This window comes from Megalobrama amblycephala, linkage group LG22 (assembly GCF_018812025.1).
Source record: "Megalobrama amblycephala isolate DHTTF-2021 linkage group LG22, ASM1881202v1, whole genome shotgun sequence".
NCBI lineage: Eukaryota > Metazoa > Chordata > Actinopteri > Cypriniformes > Xenocyprididae > Megalobrama > Megalobrama amblycephala.
In genome coordinates this window covers 10,284,617-10,310,342 of record NC_063065.1, presented here as the reverse complement: position 1 = coordinate 10,310,342, position 25,726 = coordinate 10,284,617, and the positions used below count along the sequence as shown (strand labels likewise).

Genomic DNA, 25,726 nt, shown 5'->3' with positions numbered 1-25,726 from the left:
CAATTATACATCACAACACTCTTTAAAATAGTTTTGGAACCTCTTTAAAGGTTCCAAAATGTCACAGAAGAACCATTTTTGGTTCCCAAAAGAACCTTTCAGTGAACAGTTCTTAAAAGCACCATTTTTTCTAAGTGTGAAGAACATTTTATAAACTAAAGAACTTTTTTCCAGTATACAGAACCTTTTGTGCATTGAAAAGGTATTGGCATGCCAATAAAGAAAATTTATTTTTAAGAGTGTACTGTAAAACAATAATTAAAAAAGATATGTTATTAAAATATTACTACTTATTAAATATTTGTTTGGTGGTTGTTTTGGTGTTAAATGTTGCATATTGATTTATTTTTAGTGATTGTGTTGCTTCATGGGACAAATCAGAACACTGCCAATCTACGTGGTAAGCGAACAGGAGCAATCTAATTTTGTCTTGCAGGGTGTGAAGCAACAAACAAAGGTTAGATAAAGAAATCTATGAACTCAAGCTTCACAGGCCACAGGTGAGTCTAGTGGCACTTGAACACTTTCTCTTTGATTTTTGATGATGGGGATTTGAAAATCATCCTGCCTGGCAGCTTTTAGCACACCCTTCAAAACTGCCAAGGCATACCTGATCTACAGGTATGCATAGGTGTGCACTGTGTGCATGTTATTTTTGGATTGGTTAACATGTTTTGTCATTTATATATGGCCAGGTACATATCATCTCAGTGACTTTAGCTTTTAAGTTACTTAATTGTATAAATTATATATTTAAAACTAGTGCTGTCAAATTGATTAATCGTGATTAAGCACATGTAAAATATATATATTCATACGATCAGGCATAACTTAATGACCACTGACAGGTGAATTGAATAACACTGATTATCTCTTCATCATGGCACCTGTTAGTGGGTGGCATATATTAGGCAGCAAGTGAACATTTTGTCCTCAAAGTTGATGTGTTAGAAGCAGGAAAAATGGGCAAGCGTAAGGATTTGAGTGAGTTTGACAAGGGCCAAATTGTGATGGCTAGACGACTGGGTTAGAGCATCTCCAAAACGGCAGCTCTTGTGTGGTGTTGTGGGGTGCACAACAACGAGTTTGAGGTGTTGACTTGGCCTCCAAGTGCTGGTTCTGATAGAAAGGTGTCAGAACACACAGTGCATCGCAGTTTGTTGCATATGGGGCTGCATAGCCGCAGACCAGTCAGGGTGCCCATATTGACCCCTGTCCGCCGCCGAAAGCACCAACAGTGAACATCAGAACCGGATCACGGAGCAATGGAAGAAGGTGGCCTGGTCTGATGAATCACCTACCTAAGCACTGTTGCACACCATGTACACCCTTTCATGGAAACGGTATTCTCTGGTGGCTGTGGCCTCTTTCAGCAGGATAATGCGCCCTGCCACAAAGCTAAAATGGTTCAGGAATGGTTTGAGGAGCACAACAACGAGTTTGAGGTGTTGATGACCTCCAAGTTCCCCAGATCTCAATCCAATTGAGCGTCTGTGGGATGTGCTGAACAAACAAGTCAGATGCCTTGACGGGTCAGGACTGTTTTGGCAGCAAAAGGGGGACCAACACAATATTAGGAAGGTGGTCATAATGTTATGCTTGAAGTTGTATATATGTGTATACAGAAATCATTTTAATATGCTGATTTTCTGCTGAAGAAAAATGTCTTATTATTATCATTGTTGACTACACTTGTGCTGCTTGATGTTTTTGTGGAGACCGTAATACATTACTTTTCTTTGATTAATATAAAGTTCAAAAGAACAGCATTTATATTAAATATAAATCTTTTGTAACATTATTCATTTCTGTTAGGCCCACTTTTGATCAATTAAAAGCATCCTTGCTGAATAAAACTACTAGTTTCTTCAAAAAAATCTTACTGACCTCAAACAGTAGTCTACATTTTGTGGTTTAAGTAAATCTCATTGGATGCTGAGCTTTAGAGGCGCGCTATGTTACCATGGTGACGTCCTAAACAAACATGTCTGTCAATGTAGTAAAGGAAACTCCATGGTGTCATAGCGTATTTTTAATTTGTGCATTTCCGTTTTATATTAGACATATTAGCATCTATGGGACGTTTACATAAAATATCACCATAACTTCCTTCGCTATACGCACCTCACGCGCCCGAGCTTACAGAAATACTTGCGTTTCAGTATTTACACTCCTTTTCACGACAAAATAATGGCCGATGAAACTAAACTAAACGCACTAAAGAGCTCTGAACCCTCTATGAACCGACACAAGCCAGCATCAAAGACAACTCAGGTAAGAGAATGACTTCTGACCACTGCAATTCATTTTAACAGTTTGACTAGTAATCTGTCAAACTGGCAAATTGTGTCATCATTTATGTTGTTTCATACAAAAATACTATAGTAAATATTATAGTGTTTTTGAACCATACTATAGTAAATTGTAGTATACTGTATATATTATAGTATTTACAACACTTAGTAATGAATGCTACGGCATACTGTATTATTAGTGAAATGATAAACTGTTATAAATACTGTAGTATACTTTATTTTTTTTACTACAGTAGTGTATATTGTAGTATAATATACCCTAAAGTTATAAAACTTAGTACAATATTGGGTAAAGTAATGTGTTTGTATTACTATAGTTGTTATATTATCACAGCAACTATAGAAATACCACAATAAATTAATTCAAGTACTTTACTATAGTATGGTTCAAAAACACTATAGTATTTACTATAAATTACTATAGTGTTTTTTCACCTGAGCATGACTTTATTCCGTGGAACGCAATGTTATGTAGAAATTCAGCCAGGCATTAAATATAATTTTCAATGGTCACTAAACAAGTCTATAAGATATCCCTATAAGATATAGAAGATTTCATATTTTTGAGAGTGATTGGTTTTGTGTGTACAGGACATTTCTCATCTCCTGGCCAGCATATTCAGCGACCTTTACACCATAGAGGTGATTGGGAAGGACACTGTTTCTAATCTCAGTAAATCTCGCAGAGGAGGCAACAACTACCACGAGAAATATGTGGAGGAGCTACAACAGGTGCCTCTCCTGTCACATCACTGAACAAAATCCGATACACTATAAACGTTTAGGGTCTGTAAGATTATTTAATGTTTTTTTTTTTTTTGGAAGAAGTCTCTTATCTTCAACTAGGATACAGTTATTTGATCACAAATATAGTAAAAAACGAACACACTGCAACTGAAGAAAACATGCAAATAGAAAAAACACCAGCAAATTAAGAAAACATCTTCATCAGTTTGACAACAAATGTGCTGCAAGTACTCACAACGCACATACGATCAGGATGTTAAAATAAACAAAAAAACTCACATTTCATGTCATCATCAACACCACTGACGAGTAAACACTGAACAATAAGCAATAAGCACCAGGTTCGTCACTTGTTGGGGTCTATGCCATGCTATTTGCAGAGCGTTTCTGTATTTTGTTGTTTTGTGAGTATTTGCAGCATATGTTAGTCAAACTGATGAAGATATTTTCTTAATTTGCTGGTGTTTTTATTTTCTGTTTGCATGTGTTTTCTTCAGTTGCAGGATGTTGAGCTCTCTCTGCCACCAAAAAAACAAACAAAAACAAAAAAACAGTAATATTGTGATATATTATTATTACACTTTAAAATAATGGTTTTCTATTTTAATATATTTTTTAAAATGTAATTGAATTTTCAGCAACCATTACTCTATAGTCTTCAGTGTCACATGATCCTTCAGAAATCATTCTAATATGCTGATTTAGTGCTCAAGAATTTTTTTTATTATCATTACTGAAAACAGTTGTGCTGCGTAATACAAAGTTCTGTCATGAAACTCTAGATTGCACAGGCTGATAGGTCTTTAACTCAATCATTCTCTGTAGAGCACAGCTGATTGGTTCCTGCTGTATCAGTAGCCAATGAGCTCGCTGCTCAACCTTCTAATACTCGGTCAGTGTTTGCTGTTGCAGTTGCAGCCCTCCACCTTCCCCAGCTCCACCTGTATAGATCTGCTATGCATCTGCTTCATGTATGCTATATTTTACAGCAGCAGCAGCATGTCTTGCTTGCTCACAGCAGCGTGTCGTATTGGCATGTAGCAAGTCCCATACTTGATCTGCAGCAGCAGAAGCAGCAATAACTAACAGCAGCAGCAATAACAGCAGCAGCAGCGTAGCAGATCTATTCCGCCAAGACCAAACATATCAACATTGTCATATCCATTACCAAGCCAAACACTCTGAGAGTTGTCATGACCCAAACTTTTAGCTACTCAATTCTTATTTAATTCTTGTTTTATCCGATTTGTATCATCTAAATTATGATTTTGTCAGGTGCATTCTGAATACAACAGACGGATTCAGAACGCAGATATGCTGGAGACACACATCATACAGGGCCGTCTGCAAGCTGCTGCAAAAGAGGAGCATGATCACAACAAAATCATGGAAGAAGTGGGTGAGGCCTACCATCAGCTGGGCCTCCCCCCAGGTACATTAAACAACCCATTATTTTTACTATCCACAGTCTGTCAATCAGTTAGTTAAGGCTGGAATACACTACATGACTTTTAGATCTGAACAGATTTTAAAGGTGCCCTAGATTATGTTTTTAAAAGATGTAATATAAGTCTAAGGTGTCCCCTGAATGTGTCTGTGAAGTTTCAGATCAAAATACCCCATATATTTTTTTTATAAATTTTTTTAACTGCCTATTTTGGGGCATCATTATAAACGCGCCGATTTTATGCTGCGGCCCCTTTAAATCCCGTGGTCCATGCCCACAGAGCTCGCGCTTGCCTTGAACAGTGCCTTAACAAAGTTTACACAGCTAATATAACCCTCAAAATGGATCTTTACAAAGTGTTCGTCATGCATGCGGCATGCATGCGTCGGATTATGTGAGTATTGTATACTGTTATATTGTTTACTTCTGATTTTGAATGAGTTTGATAGTGCTCCGTGGCTAACGGCTAATGCTACTCTGTTGGAGAGATTTATAAAGAATGAAGTTGTGTTTATGCATTATACAGACTGCAAGTGTTTAAAAATGAAAATAGCAACGGCTCTCTTGTCTCCGTGAATACAGTAATAACCGATGGTAACTTTAACCACATTTAACAGTACATTAGCAACATGCTAACGAAACATTTAGAAAAGCAGTTCACAAATATCACTAAAAATATCATGTTATCATGGATCATGTCAGTTATTATTGCTCCATCTGCCATTTTTCACTATTGTTCTTGCTTGCTTACCTAGTCTGATGATTTGGTTGTGCACAGATCCAGACGTACGACTTTGTAAATGGTTACAGAGAAAAATTGGGCATCATACACTAAACTACTGAGGATCATAAACTACCAGACTTTCAAATAGTTCTGAACACAACATACTCACATTCTTTCAATCTGTCGACTGGCGCAGACTTTTGGCAACTATTTTTGACTTAATCACACTGCAAATTGGGGCAAAAATTGTGTAGTGTATTCCAGCCTTTAGTAGTCTTATGACATGAAAACCCATGTAAACAGAGCAATCCTCTATGTCTCCAAAGTTAAATCAGCCTTCAAGTGGTGTGTGGACAGTGAGCTTCTCAGAAGCAACAACTTGATTTGTCCACTGGATTATACAACAGTCCACACCCCAATTGTTAAAATCCCAAAAGGTAATATTTCACCGACCTATAAAGTGAAAACATACTCAAACAGTCAGATCACGTATATCATAATACTGTCATTTTCTCATTTGTTACAGGCAAGTTCACTCCAGGCTTTGCCCAGCCAACTATCTCCTATAATATGCACATCAGCACCGAACCACAGGATGATGGTTACACTCCTCTCCCCCCACCCGCACAAACGGCCCAGAGCCTGCTGGAACTATCAGAGGAGACACTTACGCTCCCTTCCTCTCCAGAGTCCAGCTCCATCAAGGGCACTGAGGTTTTTCCATAAATATTATACTGTTTTCCTCATATCAAAGGGAGTAGAATGAGCTTTATATGTTTTGGTACGTCATCACCTTCTTTAAAAGACTAGACCCCAAATAACGCAACAAACAATGTTAATGCTAGTTCACATACTGTATACATAGATATAACAAGCTTTGCACATAGACACTACAATTTTGTTTGTAACTATTTTGCTTGGAATTTTAACATTGCACGTTATTTTTTGTATTTTAATATTAGAAATATTATGGTAACACAAGAAAGGTTTCATTGGTGAATGTTATTTAACTACATTAGTTAACATGAACTAAAATGAACAATACTTCTGCAGCATTTATTAATCTTACTTAATGTTAATCTGAACATTTACTACCACATTTTTCCCAAAGTTGTATCTGTTAACAATGCACTGTGAACTAAACAGGAAAACATTTTTTAACTTACAGTATCAAAGGTTAATAAATGCTGTAAAAATATATTGTTAATTCATTAACTCATGTTAACAATTGAGACCTTATTGTAAAGTCTTACCTATATTATAAATATTAAATATACTTCATATTAAAATTCTGTAATTTTTTAATTATTGTATCACTGCACAATCATATAAAAAGTATTACAGGCAAGAAGGTGGTTTAAAAATGAAAGAAACAGTGCCCATTCATACCAACTAAAATATGTTCCCTTATACTGTACATTCAAATACATTTTTAATTATCCTAAAATCCTGATGTTCATTTAAAAAAAAAAGAAAAGTATTATTAATTGTTTTTCCAATTTTTCAACTCAAGCTAGGTGTGGAGCATAAGGCCTCTTGGATGGAGAAGCCCAGTGCTCGGAGTCAGGCAGAAGACAGGGCTTCCCTGCAGCAGCACAAAGACCGGCATAAGTTCCTGCGCAACCCTCGCTTCCTGCTTCCAAATGCCCAGCGTGGGGGAAAGTCTCTCATCATGCCAGGGAAGAGGCCGGAGAATGTGGGAAAGGGCAGGAAGAAGACTGTCAAAGAGAGGTATGCCTCTCCATTTGATTTTAATGTGTGTTTTCTTGGGTAAGATAATTTTAGTCACCTTTTTGACCCCCCCCACACACACACTTACAATTTAATTAATTCAATTCAATAATTTAATTTCAAACCTTTTTCCCATCTTCCATTGGGCAACAACAGCTTTGATTCAATACTATCCTATCAAATTGGTTGACTTAATGGCTTATCTTTTAATCCCTGAAAAGCTTGTTCTTTGTTATTGCATTGTTTGCATTTTGGACAGCTTTATTCAACCATTAGTGCCACAATATTTGTGCAGCTTGGGTAGGGGAAATATAATACTCATGAGCACTCAAGATACAGATCACACTCTATTGTCTGCCATATATTATAAAAGCTGCCTGTATGTTTTGTGATATATTTTTTGATGACCTATGTAGAAAAACACAACATGATATTGCAAACCAGTAATATTAGTAATATTACCAGCCATGCAGCCTTAATAGCTTTTTTATTTATCGTCCTTTGTTGACCTTATTGTCCCCAAGCACACATCAGCATGCCAGGTGGTGATAATCAGAGAGAAGACTGGATTACAAATGAATCAGTCCTCTGTCTGTTTCACTTGTCTGGCCCAACTGGAGTGTTTCTGGCAATTTAAATGAGGTTTTCCCTTCACAGCAGCAAAAAGAATCACAAGACTATCAAAAATGCCTCAGCTGACTCTTTCAGCATTTTGAGTCAATGAGCTCTGTGCAGTTCCTGTTTTCTGCTTCTTGGCAGTCAACAATAGAACAAAAGATCCTGTTTGAATGACATATTTTATAGCTGGGCAGTTGACACAAAAGATTTTATGTTCAAATATTTATGACCGTAGTGTATATTTTAGGTTCTGTGACTGGTCACCATTTTTAAACACCCTTTTTGCTTGTTTGTTTTTAAATGACCCTGTAGTGTAACAAAATAATTTCTAAGTGCACACATGTATTCTGTCAGTTAATATGTAATTTATACATTAATATGAGAATGTAATGTCAGCATAATACGCATAAAAGGATTAAAAATTGTTGCTTATTGCAAGTAAAATGATGGACACTTATGGGACAAAACTGTTGGATTCTGGATTTTTTTTTTAGAATATTGATTTAATAATTAAGGCATTTCAGTTTAGGATACAAAAATTAAAATGATCCTCAAGCCATCCTAGGTGTATATGACTATCTTCTTTCAGCCAAACACAGTCAGATATATATTTAAAAATATCCCTTCTAAGCTTTATAATGGTAGTGAATGGGGGGCGTGGTTTTGAAGTCCAAAAAATGCATCCATCCATCATAAAAATAATCCATACAGCTCCAGGGGGTTAATAAAGGCCTTCTGAAGTGAAGCGATGGGTTTTTGTAAGAAAAATATCCATATTTAAAACTTTATAAGCTAAAATAACTAGCTTCCGGCAGACGGCCATACATGGCAGTAGAACATAGTCTTTTAAACCTAAGATGGCTTGAGGGTGAGTGAATCATGGGATAATTCTCATTTTTGGGTGAACTATCCCTTTAATGTAAGCTCAAATTGTGTTCACAAAATTCTATCTTTTAATATAAGTCCTGAGGGTCCCGCTCCCATCTTCACTGCAAATCCACCTGTGATCTTCTTCACTGACTACAGAGTAGGACATGTCTATGAGGTATAAAAGCACCTTATATTTCATTTATTTTGGTGTATTTGAATGAATAATTGTCTTGATTCCACATTATAAACATGTTTTCACTGTATACTGCATGTTTTTTTACTGTTTACTACATGACTCCTACTGTAAATGCTCTTTAGATTTTCCCTACTGAATGGTTTCCAGTTTGGTATATTTTCAGTTCTTAATAGTGCCTTCTGTTTTCGGTAGACTGCGGTGGAACTCAAAAACATGACTGCGACCAGCCGTCACATTCGAATGATTCCTCCAACCTCGCCACACTTCTCTGTTGGTTTGGGTGAGTCTCAAAGTACCTGCTGACCTCATGAAAGGCTCATTTATGTTGGCAGAAGGTTTCCATTGAATCTGTTAGGCATTTTGTAGCAGTGCTAGAGGAAATGGCAAGGTTATCTCTGCCTGGTACTGAATATCACAAGATTCTGACTGAGGAATTATATTAAAAAAATTACTTTGGTATTTACCCTGCAGCTTCAGGTGGCAGAATAGTAAAACAGTGACATCTACTGTTAAAAATGTGAAAAATTACTGCCATACCTAATGTGATTTCAGTTTTTTTGGTATCAAGATAAGAAATATTATAACAAAGCTTTATGTTCAACAGGCAGATTCCCTGGTGAGGGAGGGATTGTCGCTCCTGGAATGAGCTGCCAGTATATGGTGCGTTTTGCTCCAGACTCTCTGGCTGACTATGAGGACGCTCTAGTTGTGGAGACGCAGTTGCCGTATCCTCTCATTATACCGATAGAGGCCCGAAGACCCCCTCCAATACTCACTTGTGAGTCAAAATAAACCTAACTCTTTTAACATCTAGTTCTTAAAGAGATAGTTCACCCAAAAATGTTTGTTTGGACCCAAATGACTTTCAAAGTATGTTCATCTGTTATTGATCAGTAAAAAAGGATTAAGAATGGAATCATTGGCTCTCCACTTTTTATGTGCCAGTGCCTGCTGTCATAGACTGTGGTTACTGCCTGGCGGGAGGGGTGAAGTTTATGGAGGTGTTGTGTCGGAATGAAGGGCTGAGTGCTGGAACATTCTGTGTAATGCCTAAGAAACAGTGGCCTGCCTCAAGCCTCAGGGTAAGCAAGCAAATGTCGACTTGAAAACTCATTCAGTTCATAGTTTTAAAGGTGCCATCGAATGAAAAATTGAATTTACCTCGGCATAGATGAATAACAAGAGTTCAGTACATGGAAATGACATACAGTGAGTCTCAAACACCATTGTTTCCTCCTTCTTATGTAAATCTCATTTGTTTAAAAGACCTCCGAAAAACAGGCGAATCTCAACATAACACTGTTACATAACAGTCGGGATCATTAATATGTACGCCCCCAATATTTGCATATACCAGCCCATGTTCAAGCATTAGACAAGGGCAGCCAGTATTAACGTCTGGATCTGTGCACAGCTGAATCATCAGACTAGGTAAGCAAGAAAGAACAATAACGAAAAATGGCAGATGGAGCGATAATAACTGACATGATCCATGATATCATGATATTTTTAGTGATATTTGTAAATTGTCTTTCTAAATGTTTCATTAGCATGTTGCTAATGTACTGTTAAATGTGGTTAAAGTTACCATCGTTTCTTACTGTATTCACGGAGACAAAAGAGCCGTCGCTATTTTCATTATTAAATCCAACAGTGTAGCATTAGCCGTTAGCCACGGAGCACAGCCTCAAACTCATTCAGAATCAAATGTAAACATCCAAATAAATACTATACTCACAGGAATCGATGCATGCATGCAGCATGAATGACGAACACTTTGTAAAGATCCATTTTGAGGGTTATATTAGCTGTGTGAACTTTTATGCTGGTTAAGGGGCCGTTCACACAGAACGCGTTTTTCTATTCCAATTTTCTATTTCCCATTGTTTTTCTGTGTAAACACGTGCTTGACGGACGTGCATGACCTTTACGCTCGCCTCGCGTCTTTTGCAGCGCCTCTCACATGAGTGTGCGTTTTTAAGACGCCGTGTTAAAAGAATTTCAACTTTTACATGCAGCGCCGCTCATCAATGTCAGTTCCAAATCAGTGGACCAATCAGAAGAACTCGGAGGCGGGGCGAACGTTGCAAGCTTCTGTTTACAGTAGCAAGTTGGCATGACAACTGTTTTATATGACGGCAACATGGCGGAGGAGGCGCTCATTATTATCTTATTTTCTTTTTTTCCATGTCAAAACTTGTATCTGTAAATTCTGCTGTTTGCCTATTTCTATTATTTCCGTTGTTGTCGTTATTGCATCACGTCTCAAAAGTGCGTCTCGAGACACTCGCATTCTACGCTGCGCTTTTTTTAAAACCACTCCTGAGCGCCACGTCTCGCTTTTTTAGACGCGTTCTGTGTGAACGGCCCCTAAGGCAGTCGAGAGCTCGGGGGCGGGGGAAAGCACGAGATTTTAAAGGGGCCGCGCACTGAATCGGTGCATATATAATTATGCCCCAAAATAGGCAGTTAAAAAAATTAATTAAAAAAAAAAACTATGGGGTATTTTGAGCTGAAACTTCACAGACACGTTCAGGGGACACCTTAGACTTATAATACATCTTGTTAAAACTGGTTCTAGGGCACCTTTAATTCCTTTCTTTGACAGTATTATTTATAGCTTCCAACAGATCTCATATTTCTTATGTTATATACAGTAGAAAAAAAGTATTGCAAACCCAGTTTTAGCTGTACATTTTAACTTGAATACAAACAATGGCTTAAAGTCAGAATGAAATAAAAGTTCACTCTATCTGTTGCATGTTATTGATCTACATTGTTTTAATTTTTTTGAGCTCATAATTTTTAAACAGACTTATCTCTTATGACGTATATGTCAGACTTCTCTAATCATTTAGTCCATTTAAATCCCGTCCCGTTCTTACAATCAGGGATAAAATATATCACAATATGAAATAAAGGACCTGTCTCTGTCTGTTACATTGTGACTTTAACCTTGATTGCTTTTGATCTGTCTTGGTATATTGTTAACCATCCTGAGAAGTAATTTTAATAGATTTTTCTCAGTCTGCAGTGAAGTCTACTTTCGCAGAACAGCCTCCCTTTGCCATCAGTCCTTGTATTTTTGGTCTTCTCCCTGGACAGGCCACTGTCATTGAGGTGAGATGTTACTGACTGAAGAGCACAGGTTGTGATGCTGACAGCCAATCAACTCAATCAGCAGCAAAAGCCAAGAAAACCTTATATAGTACATGCTAACCAGTTTCACACAAATTACCTAAATGTCCTCTAGATTCTAGATTCCACATTATCAAAAGTTCGTTTAATCTTACTTTTAAAATATATGCATTTTTCTCTATTTTGATTTGATTGACAGCCCTCATACATTTGTGAGATAGTATAGCCAACCTGTACCCTCATTGTAACTTTTTAGTGACTGTAATTACGATTACTTGTGGTTGGTTGAACAGATTTTTAGAAGGTTTTTTCAGATTTTGTAGTGCATCATGCTATCACCTAAGAAACTTGCAAAGAAAGACACATTCTTAAAGGCTATGAATATGCTGATTTATGCTTATTATCATACCTTGTGAATACAGTGAATCATAAAGACTGATGTTGCTCAAAATGTTTGGATTTATCTTATTGTTTAGGTTGTGTTTTACCCCACAACTGCTGAGATCATTTCTCAGGACTTCACCATTGTCTGTGACAACTGTCAAGTGAAGGACATCACCCTCCAAGGTAAGGAGTCAATTCAACCAAACTTAAATATGTAAATACGTTAGGAACTTCTTCTCTGAGATTTGAGACCATGTCTACATTTGACAATAGTGTTTTCATTTCAAAATTATCTGCTTCCACACTAGCATTTTCAAGCCTTTTCCAAAAGCTTCTCGTTTATACTGAAATGTCAGGAAATGTTTCATCTTACTGCGCATGCATTAAACGTAATAAAAGCTCATTGAGATGATACCAACATAATAAAATTCTCATGCTATTCTTCTGGCACAATCATTTTATTAGCAAAATATCCACCCCACTCTCTGGTGTGCCCAGGTCGCACTCAAAATCGCTATTCCATGTACATTCTTAAATATAGGTTCTTTATTGGCATCTATGGTTCCATGAAGGACTTTTAACATCCATAGAACCTTTCCCTTCTACAAAAGGCTCTTTATAGTGGAAAAATGGTTATTTAGATGATTCAAAAGTTCTTTACACTAAGAAAAAAATGGTTTCACTGAAAGTTGGTTTCACTGAAAGGTTCTGTGCAAAACCAAAAATGGTTCTTCTATGACATCACTGCGAAACCCTCCCTTTTGGACACTATCATTTTTAAGAGTGTATGGTCACACTCTTAAAATGCAATTAAAACGCAAATGCCCTCATTTTTTGCCCTCATCACTGAGTGAATTCTCTGCAGGTATCTTTGCTGGACTGTAATATGAAGATTGTACAAAGTAACATTTCTTTTTAACAACACTATAAAAATGAATAGCAAGCACAACAATGCCGGTATAACCATAGATATCTATGGGTACAATATGTGTCACATGACTGAATGTGTCATCGTTTTCAAATACCTTTGTTTTCACAGTCCACACTACTGGGCAAAAGCTACATTTTCAAATTCATCCACTTGGGAGAGCATTTTCAAAAAGCTTTGGTAACACTTTAGAATAGGGAACACATATAAAGTATTAAATATGACTTTTCCCTCAATAAACTCCTAATTTACTGCTTATTAATAGTTAATAAGGTAGTTGTTAAGTTTAGGTATTGGGTAGAATTAAGAATGTAGAATATGGTCATGCAGAATAAGGCATTAATATGTGCTTAATAAGCACTCATAAATAGACAATATTTTAGTAATATGCATGCTAATAAGCAACTAGTTAAAAAAACCTAAAATAAAGTGTTACCAAAACTTATTAGTGTGGATGAAAGGCCAAAAAGTAGAGATTTTTTTTTTTTTTTTTTTAAATGTATCTGGATTAATGTAGACGTAGACTAACACAAAACCCTCCAAAGATATATATGTATACATGTTTCAATAAATTTTCTCAGGCACAGGTCAGCTGGTCACTGTGGAGCTGGTTTCAGTATCAGGTGGAGAGGATCAGCCTGAGTTTGGGGAGTTGTGTGATATCACAGCTGACCATTTTGTCAGATTCAACCCAACCAATACACATTCCACCTTGCAGAAGACGGTGGTCATAAAAAACAATGCGTGAGCTTCCTGCACACATCTGCGTAAACACAGATTAGTATATACAGTAGATACTTAATGCTATATTTATGAATCATTATTTTGCTTCTCTGTAGACACTTGGAGCTCCCATACCACTGGCAGATAATGAAGCCCAACCTTCAATGTTTGTTGCCTGGAGAGGCTCTAAACCCTTCCAGCATTCAGCATCATCTTGATCCAGACAGTGTGTTCAGCATCAGTCCAGTTATGGGCATCCTGACCCCTGCACAGGAACATGAGTTCCTGCTTACATACTGTCCCAAGGATGTACGTATGTGCACTCACACATATAAACACACTTAGGGCTGGTTTACACAGAATGCGCTTTTGTTGTTAAAAATGCGAGACACAGGTCAGTGGAACATTTTTTCGAAACTTCTTTTAACTTGAACACCGCGTTTTCAGACGCGAGCGCAACAGTTAAAGACGCCCATCTAGTGTGTGTTTACATTGAAAAATAGTGGAAAAGCAGTGCAGTGGAATGGAAAATACGCATTCTGTGTGAATGGCCCCTTATACACACACATGTGCATTCCTCTGAACACTTATTTTCTCTCTGTCTCAGCTGAAAGAGTACCACAGCGTCTGCCGCTTGGTGATCATGGATGTTCCTAATCCACCCAGAATCAGTGATAATGGGTGAAATGAACTGATATTTGAATTTAAAATTCATTTAACATAAATGTAAAATTTTTCAATCAATAAGCACATGACATGTAGAAACTTATATTTGCTGATTTGCAGGACATGTCTCGACACAGCTCTCCAGGTAAATGATGTGACCGTTTTAGAGCTTGAAGTGAAAGGTTCTGCTGAGCCGTATAAGATCCTTCTTGAGCCGTATGCTGTTTTAATACCAGGCGAAACATACATACACAACACAATCCGCAGGACATTCAAGGTAGCGCTGAGTCTAGAGGTCAAAATGATTCCTTTTCTTAATTTACCACATGCTTTTATATTTTGTGTCTGTGTGTGTTTCAGATGTGGAATCACAGCAAATCAGTCATTCACTTTGAATGGGAGCGTATTGTTGACTGTCACGTCATTGAAGTGGAGCCCTCAACAGGAGAAATAGGTCAGAGCATTGCAGTGTGTCAGTGAATTAATGTATGAACAAACAGATATACATTACCATTCAAAAGTTTGGGGTCTGTAAGATTTTTTTTTTTTTTGAAGGAAATTGACTATTAAGCAAGGATTCAATAAATTGATCAAAAGTGACGATAAAGACTTCTTGAGCACCAAAATCAGCATATTAGAATGATTTCTGAAGGATCAACACTGAAGATGTTTGCCAAAATGGCTGCAGCCGTCACAGGAATAAATTACAGTTTAAAACGCTTATTTTAAAATATAATAATATTTCACAATATTACTGTTTTTACTGAATTTTTGACCATATAAATGCAGCATTGGTGAGCAAAAAAAACAAAAAAATCTTACAGAGCCCAAACTTAGAGTACAAGTATACAAAAATAGAGTATAAATCTTTTAATTAATAAACAAACGAACAAATGAATGTATTCTAACATGACACACAGTAATATGCTGAACCTGTTGTTGCTTACAGAGATAAATGAGTGTCTTGACATGGAGCTGGTTCTGACCGGAAGGAATCCTGGTCATTTTACCTCCACCCTGCAGTGTCACATTCAGCACCATCCTAAAACTGTAGGACTGGCCATTGAGGTCACATTTAAGGTCAGAGGTGTTTGAATCTCTTTTCCCTCTACTGATTTAAACTCAGTATGCTGTGTAAAGGCCACCACAAATGTTCTCCTTAGGAAATTATGTCTTACAATTTAATTCATATGCAGTATTTTTAATATGATGCCTCAGGGTCCGCATTGCTCAGTGAATGTGCCCAGTCTGGATTTTGGTTTGCTGGAAATGGGAAATGAGAGCACCTCTACCATCCATATCACCAACAACAGCCTGGTAGATGCCCCCTGGAGCCTAGAAGAACTGTCCCACACCCAGCCGCCCATCAAGGGATTGGTACAACACATATAAAATAAAATATATAATAAAATATTTACATATGATTTTATAAAATTATAATTATATAATACTACTTTGTAAAATAACTGTAAAAAGGTGTATGTATATATATATATATGTATATAATAAAGTATTTTGTAAAATCAATATGAAAGGATATAATATTAATAATAATTATTATTATATTTAAAAATAAGTTTTTATTTGGTTTGCATGCTATATAACAAAATATAACAAAAAGTTTTTGTATCTTCTTTTCTGCATGTGTGTTTAGGTGTATATCAATCCAAATAAAGGTGTGCTGCCTCCGCTGGCATCCTGCAGTGTGGATGTGGTCTTCAGAGCCCTGTACTGTCTTTGTTTTGAGTCAGTCCTACTGCTTTCTGTGCTCAACGGCACTGGATGGTGAGGAAATGGGTCACATCATTTGTTGTACTGTGCAGATGTCAGTAAGAACTAGAAGAAGAGAAAACTACTTGAATGTTACCAAATGTTATTATTACTCTTTTGTCACATATTGGAGTGAAGGTGTGCATTTGTGTTTGTCTTCAGTCACCTCTCTGTACGGGCGGTCGTCCAGTCTCCTCAGGTGTGCTTGCTGAGCTGCGAGCTGGTTTTGCTGATCTGTATGTAGGTGTTCCACAGACAGGCAGCGTTACCCTGTTTAACCAAACACTACTGCCAGCCCACTTCACCTGGGGCAAGGTGAGGAAGTGGCAGTTTATGTAATGTGTTTATCTCAAGATGTTTTTATCTTATTAAAAATACCCATACCAGTGTTACTAGTTTGGAAAGAACATGATGAAATAATATTGAACCATAATGTGGTCATACTTACTGAAAATTAAGAGCCCTCAGTCATTTTTTCTTCATTACACACAATTTTACACATAAAAAACATCAATAAATCAAATAAGTTTAAAGATCATATAAAGTCACATGAGATGAAGACTTGTATCAGTAGTCTAATAAAACCAAAGTGGCAGACATGTTGAGATCACAATTTTTGCTCATGGAATAAACAAATCATGTCTGTAAAAAAGTCATGTTATGCAAATTTATTTTTGCATAATTTTTAATTCACTATGTCCAATCTTGGAATGTGTGTCAACCAATCAGAAAAATTCAACTGGTATATTATACAGGTTGGACCAAATAATATAAATCTCAGTGTCATTCTCAATGTTTTCTCTCCCTCTCAGCTCCAAGGTGAACAAGCTCTTCTCTGCTCTGCAAACTTCAATCCCTCTGCAGGCACTTTGGAGCCCAATGCTAAAACAGAAGTCACTGTATCATTCACCGCCCACACTGTTGTACGTGCTGCTACTGTAATACTCTAACACCCACAGCTTGTAAACTAAACATTTGATGAAATTTAAGCTCCAGTACAACATATTGTTCCTCACATTATTGTAAATGTGTTTTTAGGAGGAACTGACTGAAGTGGCTGCGGTTTGTGAAGTAAAAGGAATGGAGAGTCCATTATTACTGGGCTTTTCTTCTAAAGCCAAACCTCTCAGAGTGTCATACTCACTGCCTTCTGACTGGTAAAGACACATTTACCTCATATTCACATTTCTTGGTTAGTCTTTTTTTTTTTTTTTTAGCTTTTTAAAAAAATAAATCAAAGCATTGCTTCAACCTCACTGTGTTCTTCGCTGTTACTTAACTAGCATTACTTCAAGTGATGACAATCACCAACCAATCACACTGGACTTTGCTGAGCATGAACCAGTCATCATTGGCAAATCAGTCAAACGGCAGTTGCTGATAAATAATCACACTGCTATACCTGCTCCGTTCACTGTCGAGGCAGAGTACTTTACTGGATACTGTCCTTCACAATCGGATGAAAACTCTGAAAGGTACAGTGCATAGCTTGAGTCTGCTTAATTGTTTTGTATCAATACAAAAATATGTTAAAAAGTTAAATAACTCGGTAAGATTTTTAAATATTTTTGAAAGAAGTCTCTTATGCTCATCAAGGCTGCATTTATTGTTATATTGTGAAATAATATTTTTTTTTAAATGTTTTTTTTGTAATATATTTTAAAATATAATTTATTCCTGTGATGAAAAAGCTGAATTTTCAGCATCATTACTCCTGTCTTCAGTGTCACATGATCCTTCAGAAATATGCTGATTTGGTGCTCAGGAAACGTTTCTTATTATTATCAATATAGAAAACAGTTGTGCTAACAGTTTTGTAAAAAACATGACAAATTTTTTCTTTAATGAATAGGAAGTTCAAAAGAACAGCATTTATTTGAAATTTTAACATTTCAAATGTTGTATAACATTATATATAATTTTTAATGATTTATCAATTAAGTTTAAATTACGGAAGAGGATTAGGGCCAAGCAATAATAAAAAAATAAAATCATCTCGAGATTAAAGTTGTTAAATTTCGAGAAAAAAGTCGAAATAAAATGTTGAGAATAAACTTATTAAATTACGAGAAAAAACTCGTTAAATTTCGAGAAAAAAGTCGAGATAAAATGTTGAGAAAAAACTCGTTAAATTACGAGAAAAAACTCTTTAAATTTCGAGAAAAAATTCGAGATAAAATGATGAGAAAAAACTCGTTAAATTACGAGAAAAAACTCGTTAAATTTCAAGAAAAAAGTCGAGATAAAATGTTGAGAATAAAGTCATTAAATTACGAGAAAAAAGTTGTTAGATTATGAGAACAAATTCGTTAAATTACGAGAAAAAAGTCGCTAGATTATGAGAACAAATTCGTTAAATTACGATAAAAAACTTGTTAAATTTCGAGAAAAAAAGTCGAAATAAAATGTTGAGAATAAACTCGTTAAATTTCGAGAAAAAAGTCGAGATAAAATGTTGAGAATAAAGTCATTACATTACGAGAAAAAAGTTGTTAGATTATGAGATCAAATTCGTTAAATTATGAGAAAAAAGTTGTTAAATTTCGAGAAAAAAAGTCGAGATAAAATGTTGGGAATAAACTCGTTAAATTATGAGAAAAAGTCGTTAAATTATGAGAACAAATTTGTTAAATTACGTTAAATTACATTTTATCTTGACTTTTCAAGTTTTTTCTCGTAATTTAACAACTTTAATCTCGAGATGGTTTTATTTTTTTATTATTGCTTGGCCCTAATCCTCTTCTGTATTAAATTATATTTGAGAGTCATTATTTTTATTATTTGGACTTTTCATTCAGAAGCAGTGCACCTCTCCACTCCGTCCAGGCCAAAAAAATACAGCAGAAAGCATATGATGGTCAGTGCATCCTAATCCTTTCTGTTCTTCAGTATCAGAGAAAGTGAAACACCAAAGTCAAAAATATATTTTCTTTGCTTTCAGAATTTGTGAACTGTCTGCTTTCCCATGGAAGAGGTGCAGCGTTCTTTGTTAAACCAAACAGTGGAATGCTCGGCCCATTTGAGAGTCAAACCATCAATATCACTGCTTTCACCAATATGTGGGGAGATTATCAGGACAATCTTATATGCAAGGTACATTTCACAATAAGTATTTTGCCTTTCTCGAATCAAACAGCTGAGTTACAATGAATTCTTGTGAATTTATGACATTTTTTAGGTTGGAGATCTAGATCCAACTCCCATTCCTATCCAGATGTCTGTGAGGGGCTGCCCTATTTACTTTCAGATGATTGGACCACAGCCTGACAATCAGAACCAGGGTCCGATTATAAGGTCAGTATTCAGGATACTTTAGATGTTGTAGTTCACATGCAAAGATTATTCCTTGAAATTTATGATTGACAGATTTGGAAGCCATGTTTCTGGAGGAGACACTGTGTCACGCTCTTTACGGCTCATTAACACCAGTCCGTTTGGTGAGTAGTTCATCACATTAGGTTTACAAATGCTTCTCATTCTCATGTCTAATTGTTAACTTTTATTTCAAAACTGCCTATTTTCTGAAACCTCTCAGATATCCGTTTGGATTGGGTGACCTACAACTTAGAGGTTGGCGATTGTAAGTTGATAGATCTCTTGGTTGCATGTGGTGAGCCCTTTCCCCTGAAGGATGCAGATGGGAATGAGGTTGTTGGAGGGCTGGACTCATCCGTCATGTTCCCGCCCACATGGAATGACAACAACACCCCCAGCAGAGAAGGAACAAGCTCGACATTCATGACCAAATCTGTGAGTCTTGCCTTAGTTTTCACGGCAACATCCCAAAACAGATTGTTCTGGGGCAGCTTCACTACACAAACCAAAAAGTTTTTCATTTCACTTATTGAAACATTTTTCTTCTGTTTTATAGGATGATTTTGGAGAGAGTGAGGAAGAATGTGATGGAGAGGAAGGCAGTGAGGCTTCTGTGTCTCTGGCTCCAGTGAAGAAGCTGTTCTCTGTGTTTCTGAAGCCTCATGAAGGGAATGTCTCTGACTACCCATACTGCATCACTCCACAGCAAACTGTAGGTTATGGGGATCAGCATTGTTCCAGGTCTCCATTAGAATGTGTTTTATTTACATATCTGAATGTAAAACATTAATAACTAGAAGCTAAAGTTTGTGAACAAACTTTGATGTTGGCTTGAGAAAGCCTGAATGGGCAGCCTGAGTCAAAAGAGGAAGAGCATTAGGGCCAAGCAATAATAAAAAAATAAAACCATCTCGAGATTAAAGTTGTTAAATTTCGAGAAAAAAGTCTAAATAAAATGTTGAGAATAAACTCATTAAATTACGAGAAAAAAACTCGAGATAAAAAAAAGTTGAGATAAAATTTTGAGAATAAACTCGTTAAATTTCGAGAAAAAAGTCGAGATAAAATGTTGAATAAAGTCATTAAATTACGAGAAAAAAGTCGTTAAATTACGAGAACAAATTCGTTAAATTATGAGAAATGTCGTTAAATTTCGAGAAAAAAGTCTAAATAAAATGTTGAGAATAAACTCGTTAAATTTCGAGAAAAAGGTCAAGATAAAATGTTGAGAATAAACTCATTAAATTACGAGAAAAAACTTGAGATAAAAAAAGTCGAGATAAAATGCTGAGAATAAACTCGTTAAATTACGAGAAAAAAACTCGTTAAATTTCGAGAAAAAAGTCGAGGTAAAATGTTGAATAAAGTCATTAAATTACGAGAAAAAAACTCGTTAAATTTCGAGAAAAAAGTCGAGGTAAAATGTTGAATAAAGTCATTAAATTACGAGAAAAAAGTTGTTAAATTACGAGAAATGTCGTTAAATTTCAAGAAAAAAGTCTAAATAAAATGTTGAGAATAAACTCGTTAAATTTCGAGAAAAAGGTCAAGATAAAATGTTGAGAATAAACTCATTAAATTATGAGTTTATTCTCAACATTTTATTTCGACTTTTTTCTCGAAATTTAACGAGTTTTTTCTCGAAAAGTCTCGAAACTTTAATCTCAAGATGGTTTTAATTTTTTATTATTGCTTGGCCCTAATCCTCTTGCATAGCTTAGTTAACCTACTAATAAATAATAACTGTAATTTTGTTGTTAATCTTTACATTTTTTATTTAAACATTTTTTCATAAGATTTACAAATAAAAATTCTCAACATTAAATAATAATGTGCCAATAATTAAAAAGGCATTTATCAGTAATACAAATATGTATGCTGCTTTCACAGTCACTGTTACATTATATTTTACATACATTTAAAGGATTAGTTCACTTTTAAATAAACTTTTCCTGATAATTTACTCACCTCCATGTCATCCAAGATGTTCATGTCTTTCTTTCTTCAGTCGAAAAGAAATTAAAGTTTTTGATGAAAACATTCCAGGATTTTTCTCCTTATAGTGGACTTGAATGGGCACCAAACGATTGAAGGTCATAATTAGTTTCACTGCAGCTTCAAATTGTTCTACATAATCCCAGATGAGGAATTCTTATCTAGTTAAGGGTCTTATCTAGTGAAACCATCGCTTATTTTCTGAAAAAAATTGAAAATTATATAAGTTTTAACCATAAATGTTCATCTTGAACTAGCTCTCTTCTTCTTCTTCTCTATTAGAATTCCAGCAGTGTAGACGCTGCTAAGTGTATTACTGCCCTCCACAGGTGTACTGCCCGCTTCGTTTGGTGCCCATTCAAGTCCACTATAAGGAGAAAAATCCTGGAATGTTTTCATCAAAAACTTTAATTTCTTTTTGACTGAAGAAAGAAAGACATGAACATCTTGGATGACATGGGGGTGAGTAAATTATCAGGAAAAGTTTATTTAAAAATGAACTATTCCTTTAATACTTGCTTTAATACAGGTAGTTCCAGCAGGGGGCAGTAGCACCATTCACGTGTCTTTCACTCCTCTGATCCTGTCATGTTCAGCCAATCAAAGATGTTTGGGTTATGCTTTGGGTTTCATGACTCTGGACTCTAAGGTACGTGAGTATGTGAAATGAAATCCATACGTTTACACTACTGATAATATCATGCAGCACCCATGTTATTCATCTTGTAGCTTGCGTCACTGACTCCAGGCAAAGTAGAGAGAACCCAGGGCTATGAACTACAACCTCTAAGGCTGGACATGCAGGCGAATGTAAAACCTGCCATGTGAGTAGCAGATGTGTTTAATACACATATGTTTAATAGTTTACATGATAGAACAGAACACTAGTAACCACTGTGTGTGTGTGTGTGTGTAGTTTGTCAGTGCAGATGGCAGAGGATTCAGAGGTACTGGAATTCACTGCAGCTGCCAGTGATACACTAGAGGTAACATCTCACACACAGGTGCAGTTAATAACAATATGTATCCAAATGAAAGACAAGCAAGTTAAGTATGACAGTGCCTGTTGGTGGTGTGAGGGTTTAGCTAGATATTTTTGTCTTTCCGTTTTTTATGTGTAGAAGGAATCCATGATCTCTCGGACATTCCAGCTGAAGAACAATACCGATATGGCCTTGAGTTTCAGAATGAGTACACCCCCCCCATTCTCAGTGCTGCGGCCCCGACAGACCCATAAAATGATCGGCAACTCACCCTCTCACAGACACACACAAGGACTCTCTGGGCCAGGAGATGAGCAAACATCGCTTCTGTTACAGCCTAAACACATAATGCAGGTCTGTGCTAACATACATATTTGAATATATTTGCTTACTGTATAGTTGGTATATACTATGTTTGGATTTAAACTTTGCAACTGTGACCTATGGTGTCAGTTGCGTCGCTTCACCGCCATTCAAAACTACTCTCTTGTTTCCTCATGGGATTGTAAAGTGTCCATCGATGCGCATTTCAGAATCTTGGCGGAAGTAATGGGTAATCTGGGTACTTTTCGCCTTTGGTTTTCAAATACTTTTGTTGCCGTACTGTTTTTCGCATACTATATAGTAAGGAAGTATACGTTTTCGGAAGCACCGATTGTGTTCCTGCTCATTTAGCACCATATTTACAGGTGCTAAATCCCTCAACATTTGTCAGTCTGATCCAGAAATGGTTTCAATGATCTTTTTAATTTGCAGGTTAAGGTGGCTTTCCATAATTCAGCTTCGCTTCTGACCTGTCTAAATGAATCATGTGAGGAATCAGATGCTCAGCTCTCTGCTACCCTTCTGTGCAGTGATGTTGGAGAAAGGACACTACAGTTTCAGCAAAGTTTGACCATTCAATACAGCAATAACAGTGAACAGGTCTCTACACAGGCTTAATTTGCTTTCTTTAAATTTTTAAAATGATCCAATCTCAGAAAAAAATGCACTTTGGGAAGTGCACAAAGCTGGTATTAATGACAGAGCTGACATTATTCAAAGTTATCGCACCCGAAGTTGGGTAATAATATCCCCATGTCATCCCCATCTTGTGGGAATCATATTGTCCTGGAACAATAGCCTCATTCAAGCCAGTATTTACAGAGAAGTAATTGTCAAATTTGGACTTTTTTTAAATAATATGAATAAATATAAATAAAAATGTTATTAATTAAATATTATTATATTTAAATTTAAATCAATTTAATTTTTTCCCTCTAACTGGTCCCCAGACCCCAGTTTGAAAACTTTTGATAATCTACATTACCATCTGTAAGATTTTTTAAAAAGAAATTTATACTTTTATTCAGCAAGGATAAATTAAATTGATCAAAAGTGACAGTAAATATATTTGTAATGCCACAGAATTCTATTTTAAATAAATGCTGTTCTTTTGAACTTTATATTCATCAAAGAATCCTGAAAAAAGGTCCACAAAAATATTAAGCAGCACAAATGTTTTCAATATTGATAATAATAAGAAATGTTTCTTGGGCAGCAGATTAGCATATTAGAATGATTTCTGAAGGATCATGTGACACTGAAGACTGGAGTAATGATGCTGAAAATTCAGCTTTGCCATCACAGGAATAAATTACATTTTTACATAGATTCAAATAATAATAAAAAAAAACCCAATTATTTTGAGTTGTAATAATATTTTACAATATTACTTATTTTACCGTATTTTTGGTCAAATAAATGCAGCCTTGGTGAGAATAAGAGACTTTTTTTTTTAAATCATTAAAAAAAATCCTACTGACCCCAAACTTTTGAATGATATTGTACCAAGATAGTTATAAATTAGCAGCAAGGTTTCTTTAATGTCAAATTCTGTTAAATACTGTTGTCTGTTTGCACTGTTTCAGACAGTGTCCCTTCGTGCTCATCTGGCATTACCAACACTGCACCTGTCTAGTGCCACTGTGGATTTTGGCACCTGCTATGTTGGACAAACAAATATCAAAGAGGTCTACCTCTACAACAGAGGTGGCTCCTGTAGCTACTGGACCGCACTTACAGGTAAAATGATTTGGCACTGGAGTGGAATGACCATGTTCAGTAGTTGCATTAGCATTGACAAACTTGCAGTAATAACAGATTACACCTTTAAACCAGTCTTTTATCATGTGATCGTTACAATCATGGTAATTACCTTGTATCTAGTTGAGCTCATGTTTTGTTTTGTGTCTAGATGCTGAAGGTGATAATGAAGTGTTCAGGGTGAGTCCAGATTCTGGTGTGTTGAAACCTCTTGGGAATCCACCGTCCTGTAAACAGCTGTTGCAGATCAGCTTCACTGCAAGGTATAGTCTACCTTACCCGATACTCACAAAAAATAAAAAATACTTAATTCAAGAAATTAATAATGAATTTATATAACTGCAGTGGGTGAAGTAATACCTCAGGTTTAGGTTGAGTTTGAAGTTCAAAGTTCAGGAATACTCTACTATATAACTGTATTTGTTTAATCAGATGCAGGCCAGTGAAATAATAAACATTATACTAACAGTATTTTCCTTATAGTGAGCAGAAAGAGTTCCGGACAATCATCACAGTGCAGGGGGTTCTTGGAGAGACGCCACTTGTTCTTAAAGTTATTGGAAGTGGATCATTTGATGAGAGTTTTGTATCTCCAATATCTGACACCTGACAATACAACACCGAGTTCCACATATAAGACCAAAAAACAGAAAAATACCTTTCTGTAGAGACATTCAAGTTTGATTAGAAACTGATCTCAGTATACTTAAAATGTTGCATTTGTGAAATATTTATTCTTTTAATTATAAAAAAGATTAAAGAACATAAGAAATTTCAGATGGTCTAGTGTATGTTTGTGAATCAAGGATCAAAGGTCAAGTTTTAGTTAAACAGTGATTTTACACATACGTTACTGTTCAAAAAGTTTGGGGTCAGCAAGATTTTAGTCTCTTATTCTGACCAACACTGCATTTATTTGATCAAAAATATAGTAAGAACAGTAATATTGTGAAATATTATTACAATTCAAAATAACTGTTTTTTATTTTAATATTTTTTTAATTAATTACTTTTTTTTAAGTAATTAATTCCAGTGATGGCAAATCTGAATTTTTTGCATCATTACTGCAGTCTTCAGTGTCACATGATCC

At 35.9% G+C, this 25,726-nt stretch overlaps 1 protein-coding gene across 1 annotated transcript; it reads left to right on the top strand.

Annotated features, from left to right (window-relative positions):
* Window positions 1-1,977: 1,977 nt before the first annotated feature.
* On the top strand, window positions 1,978-25,412 carry dlec1 (DLEC1 cilia and flagella associated protein). The gene is given in 39 exon segments (XM_048175156.1): window positions 1,978-2,274; window positions 2,907-3,047; window positions 4,338-4,494; window positions 5,560-5,670; window positions 5,760-5,947; window positions 6,747-6,964; window positions 8,546-8,627; window positions 8,841-8,928; window positions 9,253-9,426; window positions 9,594-9,730; window positions 11,676-11,768; window positions 12,263-12,353; window positions 13,680-13,842; window positions 13,938-14,130; window positions 14,429-14,502; window positions 14,608-14,764; window positions 14,848-14,941; window positions 15,437-15,567; window positions 15,706-15,864; window positions 16,142-16,272; window positions 16,420-16,478; window positions 16,481-16,572; window positions 17,070-17,180; window positions 17,296-17,414; window positions 17,541-17,732; window positions 19,056-19,114; window positions 19,199-19,350; window positions 19,436-19,551; window positions 19,624-19,694; window positions 19,793-20,007; window positions 20,129-20,284; window positions 22,097-22,216; window positions 22,297-22,391; window positions 22,484-22,553; window positions 22,689-22,904; window positions 23,307-23,474; window positions 24,461-24,614; window positions 24,787-24,898; window positions 25,119-25,412. Coding segments are annotated over 39 exon segments (5,097 nt in total). The 5' UTR covers window positions 1,978-2,190; the 3' UTR covers window positions 25,273-25,412.
* The last annotated feature ends 314 nt before the right edge of the window (window positions 25,413-25,726 follow it).